General features: G+C 42.7%; 1 protein-coding gene across 2 annotated transcripts in view; it reads left to right on the top strand.

The window, feature by feature from the left end:
- The window catches only part of CHUK (component of inhibitor of nuclear factor kappa B kinase complex), a 659,325-nt gene that overhangs the window by 544,363 nt on the left and 96,651 nt on the right, over positions 1 to 18,311 (top strand). For both annotated transcript variants that reach the window (XM_086921838.1, XM_086921837.1), the window contains exons 17-18: positions 12,487 to 12,583; positions 13,284 to 13,431. In XM_086921838.1, coding sequence (XP_086777964.1) covers positions 12,487 to 12,583; positions 13,284 to 13,431 — 245 coding nt within the window. The remainder of the gene's footprint in view (positions 1 to 12,486; positions 12,584 to 13,283; positions 13,432 to 18,311) is intronic.

An 18,311-nucleotide genomic window follows, 5' to 3' on the forward strand; every position in this document is an offset into this window, starting at 1 on the left:
AAATACGGTAAAGGGAAAATATTGTGAGAAGTACTAGTAGAAAATGAAGATCCAGCCACTTAATGCAAGTCTAGTGAAAAACTATGGCACGACCAACTGTGTGCCGTATAAATAGATATCTATAGTGTAGCATTGACGGAATTGCCCGCAATACCAACTAGCTTAAAATGGCCGCCAAATCCGCCAGAATCCCCCGTGTAGCTATATAGGTCGGCGCAGTGTTGATAGGATCTGGAAGTGATAGGATAGCTGCAAGATAACCGACTTAAGATTGCGGCAGAACTCGCTGCAACTTCTAATCCAGGAAGGGATTACCCCACCTGTGATCCGGAAGTGATTCACAATGGAGCTCGTATTGGGTTTAAAAAGGCGGAACGGAATAGACTCCATGTTTTACTACTCCAGAATCTACGCGGGTGATAACACGAGAGCGCCAGGTAAGGGGTAGTTACTGAATGCCCGCTTTAATGAATGGATAGCTGTTAACGATGGGCAGCATAGCGATACTTCACCATCGTATCTAAGACTCGGGAGTGGGTGAAGTCTGGGCCATTGGTGTACTTAAAAAAAAAAGGGGGCTGACTCACCACATAAAATGATAAAAATGTTGATTAGAATAGGGGTAAATACGAAAATGGTTGGAATATTAACTAAGACGCTAATGCTAGGAAAAGGAAGTGGTAACTCAGCGGAGTGTTCTGTCGAGAGTTAAAAGAATCATGGGTGATTATTGATAGTCAGCCATAATTCTAACCAATGAATAGAGAATTTTAAGAGAATTGTAAGAGAAAGTGCCGGAAATATAAACATAAAGCATCAGAAGGTAGTTGGCTGTAGGACGTAGGAAATAATCTGCGCGCTTTGGGATGTAAATGAGTAATAAAATTACATCATACATATAACGTGTCCGGTAAAAACAGAATAATAAAGAGTTTTAACTAAATGGAAAGGAGCAACAATAGAACACCTTATATATAACGTGTCCATTAAGAACATTACAACTAAGAGCCCTATCTAATTTAAGGAAGCAGGGGCAATCAGCCGAGATAGTAGAAAGATAGCCTGAAACTAAAGAAATGTACTATGGACTTAACCTATGAGGCAGTGAGATATAATCTCTCCGTTTGTAGGACTCTGAAACTGGGATAATTGAATAACTCCCGACACAGAGCAACAGGTAGAGCACAGAAAGCAGATGAGAAGTGCCTACATTGAAGATAGAGTGGTAAGTCAGCAACACATGTTAAAAAGAACTAATAAGGCGGGATTGTAATGCCTGGTAAAATATATAGGCCCCAACCTTGGGAATTCATCAATTTTCACCCTCTTGGCCTAGGTCTCACAGACTACTATTAACACTCGAGAGGGTATCATCACCTCTTTTTAACACATACTGTGAGGCTAAGACAGTATAACTAGTAGAGGAGACATCTCCCCTGTTGAGAGTAAGTATAAAAAGACATCTTAACTACTCTACCTAACTAACTAAATAATGATGGGAATGGCAAAAGTGATGTAGCCTTTTTTCCCGCACTAGGCTTTTCATTGCAATAGCTGTTGTGAGCTGTTTATGCTACCAACCCGAATTTCGAGAAGTGGAGCATTTGGAGGCTGCTAATAAGGTGTTTGGTGAACAAACCCCGTAGAATTTAAGGTTGTGGTAGCAGAGGGAAGAATGCATTTGGTACAACCTTAAGCTAAAGAGAGGAAGAGGTAGAATGACGAAAGAGAGGATCGAGCAAAAGGTAGTAGGCATGAGTGCGAGAAGGGGACTAAAACTAAAAGTGGGACCCACAAAATAAAGAGCACAGACATAGAGATGTAAGCCCCCCAGAAAAATGAACTGTAGTGCATTATGCTAAGGAATGCTACTATTATGATCAAAGTGACTGATAGTATTTAGAATGTATATTGTTTGTAATACACAATGCCAAGAGTTATTAGTGACTATGTCATATTTTTGTAGTTCATTCCAACAGATTGTTTTTAAATTGGTCCTGAGGAAGGTGGTGCGCACAGCAGGATCCACCGAAACGCATCAACACTTTTTTAATGAATTTTATTTGTGAAATTTTAATTTTTTGTTTTTTTCTGCACATGGCTGAACACAAAATGTTTATTTGTTGAATATAGAATGCTTATTTGATGTATGTATTGCATTTAGTCTGATGAAATCTAGTCTTAGCCACAAAAATAACTTTATGACGAACTGATAAAAATCAGAATCATTTGTGATTGATCAAGTCTGTTGTTTTCTCTGTTTTTTATAAAAATAAAATTACGAGAGTATTTTCCCTTGGCTACGTATTCACCTTTTTAGATTGTAAGTGCTTTTTGTGGTTTCACTTCTAGTAAAGACTCTTAACAGCTTAATGAATGATTAGTGTGTTTGATGAACTCTACATGCCTATAGGAACAGATCTTAGCGAGTAAGGTGCTAGGACTATATTGTTGAGGGAAAGTCGATACAACCAAGGGAATCATTTGTTTTACTAATTGTTTGCCCAGTCGTCAGGATTCCACACCCCACCTACTTTGTAAAGGTGATGCACAATATCCAGGACGCAATTAAACCGATCCTGCTTTCGGTATAGCACATGGTTCATCATTCTGTTGACTAGTTGATCAGTACTTCTGATGCCATCAACGGGCGTGTTTTCAACAGCTTTTTGTGGTGACTTCAGGTGCATGTTGTGGACATGCTTTTTAATGGCTCATGCTTCTTTTATTATAAGGATAACTCTGATGTGGAGTGGATTAAGCAGGGATGCAACATGCATGCTTTTGATGCCTGGCATCCCCAGCACACCAGTTCAGACGAAAGTACTGGACATTTCAGGTGTTTTTTCAGGGGGCAACCCCACTGTCACTGACTGCACTCTGTCTGTGCCAGCAGCCACATCACTTTCTTTTTGGTATCAAGTGCCATTGTGATGCCAAAAGCAGACCAACAAACTGCAACCTTCTCCCTTTTCCTCCTCCTCTGCTCTGCCTTCGAGAGCTGCTTTTATTTGCATTCTTTGGGGGTGGATGGGGGTTATCTTCTGCGGCAAGAGGAGGGCAGCATCCTGCATCTGGGCCTGTGTAATCTCGATCTCAATTCCTGCAGATTGAAAAGCGACAATTCACTGCATTCAACATCCCTCCTGTGGTTGTGTCTGTGTCATCTTGGCAGCAGGTGTCCCTCCACTAAATTGGCATATACCTGGTTTTTACAACAAATTTGTGGCTTGGTGCGGTACTCGGCAGATTGACCCACTTCAGGCCAGATTTTCCAGGGTGTTGCTTTTTGTGTTTCCCTTAGACCAGCAACGACTTTTGTTGGGCATAGTGCAAGGTCCGCTCTTTCAGCTTTGTGTTTGCTGGGTAAGCTCTCTTTGTTTAAATCACCTGTTGGGATGAATTTTCAAAAGGTTTGCAGAAGACGTTTTTGCCAATTTCTTTCATTATGCTTTAGTGGGACTTGACTCTGGTATTCACATTCCTCATTTGTAAACCATTTGAACCAACTATTCATTGCGTCTCCTCATGTACAAAATGGCATTCTGCATGGCCATAACAAAGGTACAATGTGTTCATGAACCCAAAGTCCTTTCTGCCAATCCGCCATACATGAGTTTCTTTCCAGGCAAGTTGGTTTTGAGGACCCAAACCTCCTTTCTTAAAAAAATGGTGACTCTTTTTCATGTTGTGCAGAGCATCAGCCTTCTGGCGTTCTGCCTCATTCGCCCAAGGAGGAGGGAAGGCTCCCTCGGTTAGAATTCAAAAGGGCTTTCAGTTTTTAGATCATACCGAACCCCATAAGTTGGAAGGATTCATTGAAGCAAAAAAGATAAGGCATGCTCTGTATCAAAATCTGCTACGCATTGCCCAAGAAGCAGTCCCCAGAAGGCTTAGGGGTCATGACAGTTTATGCCCTAACTGCAATGGGTATGCCCAGAGGTGGGACCTTTGCTCATTGTGCCGCTATACCTGACTGATGAGCCCTAATCAGGGTGAAACCAGTCTTTGGTTGCTTGTATTCCAGTTTAGTGAGGACCTGGCTTGGCAGTTGGGCTGGAGTGTTCCTACTGGAGCAGAGTCCAGACTGACTTACATATGGCTGGGTCTAAGCTGATTTGGTATGGTGGATGGAAAACAATGACCTGGGATGGGACCCTGAGAAATAGCCAGTGGCTGAGATTAATTCCATCCATCACCTTATTGTTGTAGCTGATGCCCCAAGTATGACTAGTATGTCCAGGCGTGGGTCCCGTGCTCACTGTGCCACTGGAGCCAAGTTATACATGACTGATGCGCTTCAATCAGGGTGAAACCGGTCTTGAGTTGATGTGATCCCATTCAGGGAGGGTCTCTCCTGGCAGTTCAGGCTGGACTATAACTATTTGAGCAGGGTCAAGACTGATTAGCATATTACCTGTTCCAAACTGAGGTGGTGTGGTAGATGAAAAACCTTGAACTGGGCTGCAGCTTTAGCCATTGCGAGTGACTGTATTAATTCAAGCATTCTATCTATCACCGTGTTGTTACAGGCTTATTCCACCAGAGCCAAGGCTGCTTCCGTTGTGTTGGCATGCAGAGTGCTTTTTCTGTATAGTTGCCATGGGCCTCACTTCAAACATGAAGCACTTCTGACTAGACAGCCAGGCCTGTTGAGAAGGGTACTTTGCCTGCTTAGTCTTGCAGGCCTTTTTGATCCGAGCCAGGTTAAAGACCCACCACCAGACGTTTACGGCTTTGGTATCCATTCATACGGTGGAGAATCTGTGGTTAGAAGTATCCATCAGAAGAACCAGTTACTTACATTTGGTAACAGTCTTTATGGCTGATACTCTATCTGACCTCAGATTTGTCACCGGCGTTACCATCCTCCATGTTGTGTAAACTGGGCTCTTTGTCCATCTAGAAAGGTTCTAAGTCCCAGTCGGACGTCGGACACTGTTTTGCTTCAGCTCCCCGTTGTATTCCCTACCCCCTCCCTCCTGTGTTTATGCTATGCTTTTGTAACTCATGTAACCATGCTCCAGCAACTGATGTAACTTTGCAACTATGTTCTGAAACTATGTTCTTCCTCATGTAAATCGCTCTGATACCTTTGGGTCTTGCCAGCGCTATATAAACCTTTTCAAAAAAATAAATACATGCACACTGGTCTCAGCTAGTGCGCTGATGCACTCTGCATTTGGGGATGCGGACAGCCCCTGAAAGCAGCTGACGTTGGCATGCACGGGTGGCGCTTTCAGAGTGAAACAACATTGGTGCAGAAACACACAATGCCACATACAGGCCGTCAGGGGAACTTCTGAAGATTTTTCTGATCCAGGGTGATGCTTGGGAAATATACATATGATGAGAAATCTGCATTTAGATAAAGCATCCACCAGAAAGAGTGTTACTGAAGGTAAGCAATTCGTTCATGACTGTATATATGTTCTCCTTGTTGTCATCAGTATAAAACATTATAGCTTTTTTCATGTAGTGTTGGATATTCACTCTCTGCTAAGAGAGATTATTTCAGTACGGAAAAAAGCAGACAAAAGTATTTGTGTGGAACTCCGAAACTGCTTTTAAAGGAAGGAAAATGCAGTTCACAATATCATTACAAATAAATGCGGCCTAAGATTTAATGAAGAATGTGGTTTTGATTAGATCTCAGTCATTCCCCTTATTCCCTGGCATGTGTAATGGGCAGCAAGAAATTGAAAGTGAAGAAAGGATCTTTGAGAAGATTTTTGTGATTGTAGTAGTCACCAAGAAGTTTACATTATAGAAGAAAATGTATTGAATAATCCCGATTGATGAGGATCATCTGCATTCTGTGCCGTTGCAGATTGAACAGAACTGCTAAGGTCGAAATGGCATGAAGTCCCCATTCTTTTAAAAGTCCTTTCTTCTTGAATTGAGTCATACAAACCTGTATGCCCCTACTCTAAAATTTGCCTTCACGTTTTGGAGATCATATCCATCGTTGGGTCTTTTCATTTGCTTACTGTCTTTCCAAGAACCTAGTTGTTGAGAATCCATGGCCACTCTTCCCTGAAAAGTCTGTCTAGCGTGTCTGTTTTTGTATTTAGTCATGAAAGATGCATCACCATTATCTGCTAGTCTTGTCACAGAAGCCACTGCTACTTCAACTGAGTGACATTGAAAAAAGTCTGAATTTCATGTATTCCTGTGTGTTTATAAGAGGTATAATTTTTGCATTGTTAACTTGGACCTGGGCAGACTAAGATAGGAAACAAGTGGGAAATAATGTAAGAGCTAAATGGGTAGCTTTCAGTTGTAACATTTTTATGTATTAAAATTGCTTAGTTATTGCCCATTTCGATCTGACTGACCCAGGTAAGCACGTTGTTCATAGATGTGTTTGTCATTACTGACTCAAACGAGGTGTTTCTGGAAGGGTAAGCCCTTCAACACATTTTTATCTCTGATACCCCTTTGGAAGTGACTGAAGAACTCCTGGAAAATTAGCAATCTTGTCTTCCATTTGCCAGACACCTTTAGCATCAACTGATGTAGAAACACTGGTCAAGTGTTCTCATGTGTACTTTTCATATGAAATTATGAAGTGCTCACAGGAATTGTAGTCTAGCATGCTTTAGCTATGGATTTGATGCACTTTTGCATAGTTCTCCTAATTTTTCAGAGCTTTTTGATAAGAAATGGGTTTCATAAGCCACTTGTTGAGGTATGAATATACAAATCTCTTTAAGAACATTGCAGTTATTGCCACGCCCCTAGTAGAAAACTCATTGGGGAGTCTTCAGAATGAATGTAAGTTGGATCTCCATTGATAATCCTAAGCAGTGAATACGTTCAGCGCATGTGCTGGGTTCTCTGAACTGTTATTTCAGAGTCACATCCACTTTGCCTTGCTTTTGAAGGCCAGAAAACATAAGTGACAGACACTTTGACGTGTTACATTTTAGCATCCTTAAAAACAGGCTGTGTCACCAATGTTTATGGAATTACTTTGAAATTTAGGAGGAAAAAGGTGTCATACCCTTAAAAATCACCTTAAACGAGAATGAAAGTGATCTTTTAAAAACATACTTCAAAATGCTTTTTACTTCGTTTTAAAGTAAGGTAAGGAATAGTACACAGCAATATAGTCTTATAGGCTGCAGCATTGAAACAAAATAAACAGGACACTGTGGCTTTACGGACCTTCTGACCTCCAGTGTCCCATCATGCCCTGTAAGTGGCATTTTTTTCAGTTCCGTTTTTCCTGCAGACAGGATCCTGAAGCTGAGCTTAGCCTTTTTAAAGGTTTTTTTTTCCACAAAAATTTAAATCTCAGGTTTTCTAAAACTGATTCACTTGATATACTTTAGGGTGGTGAGCATTTTTGGATAATTTCTTGAAAGGAAATGTATTTAATGTTTTGTAAAATGCCATCCTTTTCTGAGAACTGCCCAGACTATAGCAGAAAAATGGCTAAAGCAAACCCGCTCAGGATCTGTATTTTATGTTTGCCAGACTCTCATTACCCCAAGACGTGTCGACACTGCAAGACCCTTTCCAGGCACACTTTGAGTGAGAGAGAGAGAGAAGATTCACCTCAATGGAAAGCTATAGCACAGCAGCCGGCAAGATTCCCTGTCCGGTGAGACTTTTGACAGGCAAAGAGAGACTGCACCCTCTACCAGTGCCCCTAAGTCACGCTGTAAGGATTCCTGCAGAAGGAAATCTCAAAAATGAACATCTGGAGGAAGATGTTGTTCCTTAAGGACCTAGACATTGAGAAGAGGTACTGCACCTACTTGTTTGCCGTCAAGAGCAGGTTCAACTTGGAGGACTTTTTTGATGTCGTGGGGAGGACTGCGACTCTGAGACACCATGCAACACCGAGACTTGGCTCAATGTTGAGACATCTTACAACTGCCTTTCCCAAGGAAGCAGAGTGGCTTTCACAGGTGAAAACCACAGACTTCCTTCAGAGTCTGATCGGAGTACTCTATTGCTTATTCACCACCCAGTCCCACCTCTCCAGAACCACGACCATTCCGGATTTACCATCATCGCCTTGTGTTCCAGCGGCTCCTGAATTCCTACAATATGGCCACCTAAGTGTCCCTCAGGAGTGTATGGATGTGCTAAGAGAAGCCAAGAAACCATCTACTAAGACTTCCTATTGCGTTAAATGGAAGGGGTACTGCATCTGGTGTTCTCAGAACAATGTCAATCCTCTTAATTGTCAGGAAGAGGGTATTCTTCCATATCTTCTCCATCTTGCTAAAGAGAAATTGAATTTCTCCACAATTTGAGTACATTTATTTATTTAAGCCATTTATATAGTGCAGCTATCACCTTACAGGCATCCTGGTGCTGTGGCTTCGCGAAGTGGCAGCACGAAAAGTAGCAGAGAGAGTTGTCTGGCAGGTTAAGCCTTCGGAACAGCCAGGTTTTTACACGTTTCCTAAAAGGGAGAAGTTCCTCCGTTTGACGGATATCCAAGGGCAGACTATTCCAGAGTTTGGCAGCAGCAACTCCGAAAGATCTGCCTGCCCCCGGCTCTAGCCTTCTTAAAACTAGGCACTCTCACCAAACAAGCAGATGCTGAGCGAAGTGCTCTGGTTGGGGTGTACCAGGCAAACTTGGCTTGCAAAGAGCTGGGCCCAAGTCCATGCAGGGCTTTGAAGACGAGACAGAGGGATTTAAAGGACGCTCGCTGCCTAAGCGGGAGCCAGTGGAGTTCAGCCAGCGCCGCTGTGGCCCAGCCAAGAGCCAATTTGGCGGCAGCGGACTGAACTCTTTGAAGTCTGTCTAACAGCAGGCCTGGTGACTCGAGCAGCAGCGCGTTGCAATAGTCAAGGCGGCTTAAGATGGTACACCTAACTACTAAAGCCCGGGCCTGTAGGGGAAGTAGCGGTAAGATCTTACGTAGGGACCTGATAAGGGCAGAACAAGTGGACACCGTTTTCGCAACCTGCGCTTCCATGCTCAATTAATTATCCATCATAATGCTCAGATTGCGAACAGTAGTGACCGGCTGAGTTTTTGTCACTGATTCTGGAGGCCAGAAATTAACCAGTAAAGGGCGAGGGATCCGACTTCCAGCACAGAACAATACCTCAGTTTTGGTGGCGTTGAACTGTAGTGAGTTATGTAGCCAGCAAGCCGTATCTCGCAGACAATCGTGGAAAGACTCCAGGGAAATCGATTCCTCACCCTCCCAAGAGAGGAGTTGAGTATCATCTGCGTAATTGATGGCATTAATCCGATGAGATTTTATCAACGTAATCAGGGGTTTCAGATAAACGTTGAATAAAATCGGGCTGACTGCCGAACCTTGAGGCACCGCATGAGACACCGGAGAAAAAGCAGATTGAAACGGGGGAAAGGACACCGCCTACTTCCTATCAAGCAGGAAGGAGCGAAACCACCGCAGGGTACCACCACCCACCCCGGCCTCACTCAGTCTTTCCAGGAGGATCACTTGATTTACCGTGTCAAATGCGGCAGACATGTCAAGCAGAATCAGAGCCACTGCTTGACCTCTGTCTGCACGCATTCGAAGGTCCTCCATGGCAGTGAGTAGAGCTATTTCGGTCCCATGGGCTGGGCGAAAGCCAAATTGTATTTCATCCAGAAATTGATGATGCTCCAGATGTTTAGAAAGGCTTGAGCTCACCCAGTGTTCAGCAATTTTTGCAGGGAACGGTAACAAGGAGATAGGTCTATAATTCTGTAGACATTCTGGATTCAGGGAGGGTTATTTTAACAATGGAGATACCAGGGCCTGTTTCCAGGAGGCAGGAACCGTGCCACTAGCCAGTGACTGATTACAAATCCTATAGAGGGTAGGAAAAAGTTCATCTCCATAGTCTTTCCAAATTTTATGAGGGACAGGGTCCAGAGGTGATCCCGATGAAATACCACGAGCCAGTCTGCCGAGGTCCTCCTCCGTGATGGGAGGAAACTCCAACAGACAATCCGCAGGCTGCCATCCTGGGCTCCCAGCTCCAGCATCTGCACCTCCGTCCACCGGACTAGTGGAGCAGATCAAAGTGGGGGTGGTACTCAAATTGTGAATAATAGCCTCAATTTTGTCCTTGAAAAACAGAGCCAGGTTATCACAAACACATTTCTTGGAAGACTTCCTTCATGGTAACTATTACTTCAGCTTGAAGAGTTAGCGAGATACACGCTCTCTGTTCTCATGAACCTTGCACAGTATTCAAAGCAACAGGGTAGTAATGAGGAGCCATCCTAAATTCCTCTCTTGGGTAGTCTCTGAATTCCATGTCAATCAGACTGTTACTCTACCTTATTTCTTTGAAACCCCCTCATCTCCTGCAGAGAGATCTCTCCATACGCTTGATGTTAGAAGTGTATTGAAGTTCTATCTAGCTAGGACAAAATCCTTAAGAAAATCAAATCCTCTTTATCAACTATGGGCATCTACGGAACAAAAATGCCACTTCCAAACATTCCTTATCTAGATGGGTTGTCTTCTGTATAATCCTTTGTTATGAAAAAGCAAATAAATCCCTATCCGGTATACCAAGGGCCCACTCCCCCAGGGTACAGCAGCTGCTGCTACTTTGCTAAGGAACATCCCAATTGCTGAGATTTTCTTGGCTGCAACTTGGAGATCAGTTCACACTTTACAAGACATTATTGCCTTGATTTGGATGCTAAGATTAATGCCTAAGTGGGCAAGCAGCTCTAAAGAATTTGTTTGCCTAATTTTACTTTTCTCCTTTTTTATCTCTTCCTACGCGGAATCTTTGAGGGATAAGATTTACGCATCTATTTAGTGCTTATGATTATCAATGGAGATCCCGTTAGAGAGAAGGAATGGTTTCTTACCTGTAATCCTTGTCTCTCTCAGGGGAATCTCCATAACATCTTAAGTAACCCTCCTTCCTACCGAACAGTAGAGATAATACATGTATACCACTCAACTACTGATTCTCTCGTCAAAACGAACTTAGTAAACTGCCAGCTACATGTCATTATGGGGCACTGGAGGTCAGAAGCCCCTCAAGGTGCCCTGTCCTATTTACATTGTTTCAATGTTGCAGCCTAGACAGGCTACGTTGCTAAGTATTATTCCTTACCTTACTAAAAGAAAATTAAAAGCATTTGTGAAAGATGGTTTTAAAAAGATCCCTTTTCATTCTTATTTAAGTGATTTTTAAAGGTATGAACCTTTTTTCCTCCTAAATTTCAAAGTACTTCCATAAACATTGGCAATATATAACATGTAAAATTGTTTCCTGGCCTTTCCGAAGTAAGGTCCAACAGATGTGACTTTGGAAGAATTGCTCCGGGTTCCCCACGCTAGGCGAAACTATACAGTGCTTATGATTTCAGTAGAGGTTTCCCTGAGAGAGAACTAGGATTACTGGTAAGAAACCATTCCTTTTTTTCTTTTTTGCTTTTTAATGGTCAAAATATATTTTTCATACATTTGGTGTGAAAAACAAGCAAGTGTATCATGAACTTTCTTTGTCATTGCTCCAAGGAAAAAAACAATGGTGTAAACGGTCCCTCCAGAATTTTTTTTGTTCAGAATAAAGAGGTGCAAAAAGTTATTTGAAGCTCCATAGCACTACTTTTTAAGATAATCAAGATGACATAGGACATATTACAACACCTTTACTCCACCTAGGGTAGAAATGAACATCCCTAACTCGCACCACTCCACATTCTTGACCAGTAATTATTGCTTATGGTAAGAGTAGGGAATACATGCCCCTGCTTTAGTTTCCTTTGTTCAAGGGAATTAGCCCATTGATTCCCCTATTAACATACTAGTATAGCATAAGAAAATAAATGTCTCCTGGAAGCCCTTAGGGCATATTTAAATGTCATGGACGCAAATCCCAAATTTTAAGGAAAGCACTCCTGTACATTTTGCAGAAGGTCTCTCAAACAGTGGTGAAAATAATTAGCACTGTTGTGCTCAGACACCACGACAGTCAAGAAGTTGAAGTATGATTTCAAGCCTAAAGGAATTTTAGTGCCAGAATTTGTTTTGGTGTTTGGTTTAAAAAAAAAACATAAAAAACTGATTTTGCTGCCTATAAATTAACTTGTTTTGATCTGTAAAATTGATTTAAATGAGCGAGAAATTGCTCTGTTGAAATTTGTTGTAGGATCCTTCACATATGAACAAGTTTCAAAATGGTATGACAAATCATTGAAGGTACTTTGATGTGGACTTGGGGTTCCAGAACACATTCACAACATGTGTAAGTTTCCCTGCACCCTATAGTTCCTAGCACAAGTTATGCTGATCTGAGAGAAAGAGAAACCCTCCAGCTGAGGTGTTAAAAATATTGATTTCAAATTTGGAGTAGGAAGATAAGCATAAGAGGCTGAAAGCTGGTCTGGCTCTTAGCATTCAAGCAGAAAATGTGTTATTAGGGCAGATGGTAAGTGGGAAGCAGACTGCTTATATCTTTCTTGGTGTGAGCCAAGATGTTTTATATCTCCTGCACGGGGTAACTAACACTGTAAATGCAATTACAGAGCATGGCTACAGCGACAGCACAGAGATGGTGAAGATCATCATACAAACTGTACAGAGCCAGGATCGCGTCCTCAAGGAGCTCTTTGGCCATCTCAGGTATGCATTGTAATTTGAAGTGCAGTTGTTGGGTTTCAAATGTTCATACAGTGTGGCATTGCTGTTGTACTCAATTCCCTGTATTTATTGAGCAGTAGGATGCTTGATTAAAAAGGACATTACATCTAGAAATGGAACAATGTAACTTGGTTGATGGTTGATCTAATGGTAGCATTTAGTGCATTTTGCAAAGATGGACTCTACACTACAGATCTGTTTTCTTCATCAGACACGTTAGGTCTTCGGTGCCTATATCACAGTTAGTTCTGCTTAGTCCTGACAATGAGATAATGCATATCTATTTTGATATAGCTGTTTTGCGGCATATTAATCATGCTAGAAATAAAGTATCTGAAAGAGACACGTTAGTGATAGATTCCTTACCTTAGAATATCCCCAGGCGTCAGACTAGATGCGGAAAATTTTGCGTAGCAATGCCTCTGCGCGCCTGCACAGTAGAAACCGCTCAACCTCTGACCTTGTACCCCAGAGTTTGGGACTCATGACAGCAGTATTATTTAGATCTCATATTTGTGTCTGTGAGTTTTGGGGTCTGCAAGACTGTACTACTAGAATAATGTCATCTTAGCATCACTGGGGGTTGAATTGATGTTGTAACTGAAATAAAGACCTTTCAGCCTGAGGTCTCTAGTAGTTGAACCTATGCTTAAATCGCTCTCATTTTGGATTTCATTTGCAGCAAATTGTTGGGGTGTAAGCAGAAGATCATCGACTTGCTTCCCAGAATTGAGATGGCACTAAATAATATTAAGGAAGCAGACGCCTCTCTAATGCAGATGCAAGGGAAGAGGCAGCGAGAGATCTGGCACTTACTCAAAATTGCCTGTGTAAGTGATTTTCACAACCAGTTATTTCTGTTGAAAGATTAAGTGGTGCATAACACTCAATAAAGTGGTGCTGTGGTAGTTCAGCCAATCAAGCCCGCAAAAAGCATTTTTAATAAAAAAAATCTATTGTTTAAAGCAAGACAAAAATAACAGTTAATATGACAAGTAGCAAAAATAAACCTGTGGTCTATCGGCGAAACAATCACATCCCGCACTGAAACTGATGCCAGATGGGCTACAAATTGACAAGAGAACGACCTGCAAAATGCATTTCAGATGTTCATGAAACATACTTGCTTTAAATGGTTTTAAAATGTGAACAAGCTATTGCAATATCTGAAAAGTATTCCAAACTTTTAACGCTGTGACTAAGAACCCATGATTATGTTTGTGTTCTAGGAATGTCCAGCCTAGCAAGAGATTTACTGCACTAAGACCACTGCCTGCAGATAGCCTTTCTAATAAATAGAAAATGGGTTTCAGAAGTATTAGCTTCCATGCCAGCAACCCCTTTTACACACCTGAAAAAATTTCAAAGTGTAGAATTCTAAGATTACTTAATGAATCATTGTCTTTGAGACAACTTGTGTTCAGTAATATGCTTTCCTTTTACTAATTAATGTTTTCAGAAGTAATTACCTACTAATTTAAATTAAATTCAATATAAACAATATCCTAGTATGCCATAAAACAGTGTGTGAAAGCCTAGGACTATAATAGCGGTGCCCTGGTGGTTCAGAATTATATGGTAGCTGTTCAGAGTTATCAGCATTCAAAGTATTGCAATAACTTCCTACCAAGTGTGATTTTTGCTGGAGAATCCAGCAGAAAATCAAGTATTCCTGTGTCCTGTTAGTTTGCTATTCTCAAGTTTTAGGTACTGTGCCATTTAAGTAGCAGGACCAAAAAGTGATTCTCTAATTGTTTTATGGATGTTGTATGTAATGTGTCATTGCCATGTCATACCAGGGAGACTGTAGCTTCCCTTACTAAGGTATGAATTCCCCCATTCCTTTTTTTGAAGGACACCTCTGACCACATGTTGCTTAACTTTAGAATATTCAGTTGTGCCATACCAGTTACAGAAAACTTAAACAGCTGTGCTCCCTCACACAGGTGGAATTGTGTGGCTGCTGCTGGCTCCATATCACCCTGTAAGTGATGAAGTGGAGCTACATATAAGTACTACCCAAACGTGCTGACATTTCCTTTCTTTCTGTAGTTTCCGATACAGATTTGTAGGTCACTGCCAACTTTTGTTCCTCTTCCAATGATTTCCAAAACTGTTGAAGCATGTGCAAAAACAATAGGCTTTAAACCATCCTCAGAGAGCAGGACGCCACTGTTAGTCACTAATCTGCAAGAGATGTCTTTGGTTCCGATCACAACTCTTAAATTGTGGAATATATGTGCCCTCATGCACACAAAGCTGAGACAATCACAAGAAGAGGTTGTGATTGAAGTACAGATATTGTTCCTTCTTCAAGTCTCATTCCCTTGAACAATCCATTCTCGCTCTGTCTTTCGGTTAGTCGAAACCCAAGTGAAAACACTAAAACAAAACACAGGTCTCAACTCCATTCCTTCACTGTTGCTTGAAAGAGAAGTTGTTATGGCGTCAAGATAAACATTGCATTCCTTCGAAGTCCTTCAGTTTTCAAAACCGATTTCCTCAGCTGGTTCCGACATGCGGTCATTTCCCTGTGCCGGTCATCAATCCCCACAGCAGATTACGATTGTAAAGGATGCTGTGCTGCATGTCTTTATTGTGATTATAACTTTCCTGGTATGACTCCTGATGTCTCCAGGGCCTCCAGTCTGATTCCCACCGGTGCGGTTATCTTTAGACCCAGTCTGTCCTCTTGAGGCCTGTTAACAACTCTGCACCAACTGCAGCACAGACTTCCACATATCATTCAAGATCCACATCTTGTCTTGTTGCACCACCACTGGTACTGACTCCACCTGCTCCAATAGAAGACTCTGTGCTGAAACCCATGTCTTACCTCGAACCGACGCCTGGCCGAGCTCATCTGATACACCGTTACAAGATAACAAGAGCGCAACCAGTTGTTATGCAGTCTGAGTTCCATTCTCTTTTTGGCCTCTGATTCTCACCGTGTGCAAGAAACATATAGTAACCCATAGGACACTGATGAGTAGGGTGATGGGTTACTCCTCCCTTGCTGTACTGATGAAGCACTATAGTTTGGGTTAGAAAATGCTAACATTCTAACATAAATTTTCCCGCTAGGGCCGACTTTGTCTGCGCTCTTCCTACCATGTATTAATGCAGTCACTGATAACTTCTTGGTTATGTATTCCAGTTCTTGTTCTTGCCCGCCAGTCAGCTGGCTAGTAGCCTGCAACATAGACCTGTGCCTGGTGAAACCATTTTTCCAAAGTGAGCAAACTGCATCTGAGAGTCCCATTGTTCATGCCTCGATCAGCAAGATCTGTTTTCTTCTGTAAGCCTGGCACTTAGATCTATAAATAGATTTTTGTTACTGTGCAGGCACAAGCATGCTTGGTGAAAAAAAGGCCAGCAAGTTATTCCCAGGAGACCCGCAGAGGTTCTCTTACTCAGACAATATGTGGTGGATAGGGTGCCGTGATGTAACTAATCCGTGCTGGCTTGAATGCTACAGTTTGCCTTGGCGGGCTGTTGGTATCCGTGTCATGCCTAGAAGGCAAGCATAGATTCGGTTGACCATTCATTCTGGTGTTATCCAGTATTATGGGTGTCTTTCATAGATTCACATGCCTGAATCATTCCCCGTCGTCGAGACAGGAGTCTCCGGTACATAGAAAAGTAATGTCCTATAGACATATATAGAGAGAAGTAGGCCTAAGGGCCTCACCTTAGTAGCCTATCTATGTCCTTTTGTAAAAAGGACCAAACTCTAGAAACTTCCTGTCAGGAGCCTCAGTCTCTCAGATTTTCTACCCCACGTTGTGCTAAGGGAGTCTCCACCTGAGTTCTCCTCAGGTTTCCTTATTCTAACCTATTTCTTCACAGATTTGGATTTCTTTACTTCAAGACTGATTATGGCTGATCCTCAGAAGAAGAAAGGTCTCTTCAGAGCATGTACTTCTTGTGGAAAAAAAGAGGTTACATGTTGAAGACCAGCACAAGACATGCTTATATTGCCTGTATCCAGACCATTCGCCAAAGGACTGCAAAATTAGTAGAACTTTTTCTACAAAAACGCTAAAAGACAGAGAAGGACGTCTTTTACTCTGGCTTAACAGGCTCAAGACCAGAGTCAATCTGGAATCTTCAGAAGAAGATGAGTTTTCTTCGGTCTCCTCACAGCTGTCTTTCAAAAGGCCAAGGGTGGCTTTCCCTAGCCCTACAGACGCTCCTCCAAAGAAGGCTGCAAAAAGGTCTTCAGAGGCCAAGTCATCAGCGTCTGACAAGGAGGTTCACACCTTCAAAAAGCCTGCGCCATCGTCGACGACTACCTCGTCGACGCCCTCATCGGCGCAAAAGAAGGCTGGGTCTTACGTCTGTGTCTCGACGACGACTGCATCGACGACGTCCGCATCATCACACGGATGTTAACGCTGTAGTCGTCGATGACGATTTTTTAATGAAAATAATCGACGACAAAGGCTTACCCGCCGCCGTTTTCATTAAAAAATCGTCATCGACGACTACAGCGTTGACATCCGTGTCGACGACAAGACCAGCGCCGTCGACGAGTATACCGTCGACGAAAGAATTGACGACGAAGAAGGCACCGTCGACAATAGCGCAGTCGACAGCGGCATCGTCGACGAGGGGTATCGTCGACAAAGTCATCGTCGACGAAGGCATCAACGACGAAGGCAACAACGGCAATGGACATACGGTCGTCAGCCTCACAGTCGACGAGGACATCGACGACATCACAATGGAAGCAGTCACCGACGATTCCACCGTCGATGAGACAAACACAAGAACTACAATCTGTAGACTATAGATCATCCAGGATCCTGCCGTCGACGAGTCCTTCAATGACAGCTGAGGCTGAGTTACAACCCGCTTCTCTAAGGGTAAAGAGCTCAAAAAAGGCAATTACACCAGAGTTAACGTCCCCAAGTAGAGTGCAAGGATTGCCTCCAGCTTGTCTACTACAAGATGAGGAGTCGGATGAGGGGGATAGCAAGCAGGCTACCAGTCCATCTCATCTAGTGGTCAAATGCCAAAGCACTGATGATGATGATGCTGAAATTACCCAAGAGCATAATGTTCAGGCACAGGTACAGACTCAAATTACGCCCATGGTATGTCTACCAGCATCTATAGTGTCTGATTTGAGGTTCTTGATACAGGACTATAAACAATGGTTCCCGGTGTCCTCAGCTCCTCCTCCAGCAGCTAGAAATGCTCCTCCAGCAGCGGGACGTCCCCGTCTCCACGGCATAGACCACCGCCATTGGTGCTCCGTCAGGAAAGAGAGCAGATACAAGATCCTCCATCATCGGACGATGAGGGAGAACAACAGGAAGAGGGTGAGCTCCAAGATGACCATTCCAATCATGATGACGGAGATGATTACATCATTTCTTCTCCAGCGTCCCCGGAGCCCGCTACCTCAGATTCACTACCTGTGGACATAGGAGGGTTCCACAATCTGGTGGAGAGAGCAGCCAATAGATTCCACATTACAATGGAGTCTCAAGAAAGTGACTGTTTCCTTTATGATTTTAAGGAACCACTTAAGAAAACAACCAGATCAATTCCTATTATTGACTATATATGGGAACAGGGTCTGCAGTTGATGCAGACTCCAGCCTCAGTATCGGCAGTGATTCCAAGACTGGACAAAAAATACATGGCCCCAGCATCGGCACCAGCCTGCCTTACAGGACATCCCAAGCCTGACTCTGTGGTT

Source organism: Lissotriton vulgaris, chromosome 5, assembly GCF_964263255.1.
Source record: "Lissotriton vulgaris chromosome 5, aLisVul1.2, whole genome shotgun sequence".
Taxonomy (NCBI): Eukaryota; Metazoa; Chordata; class Amphibia; order Caudata; family Salamandridae; genus Lissotriton; species Lissotriton vulgaris.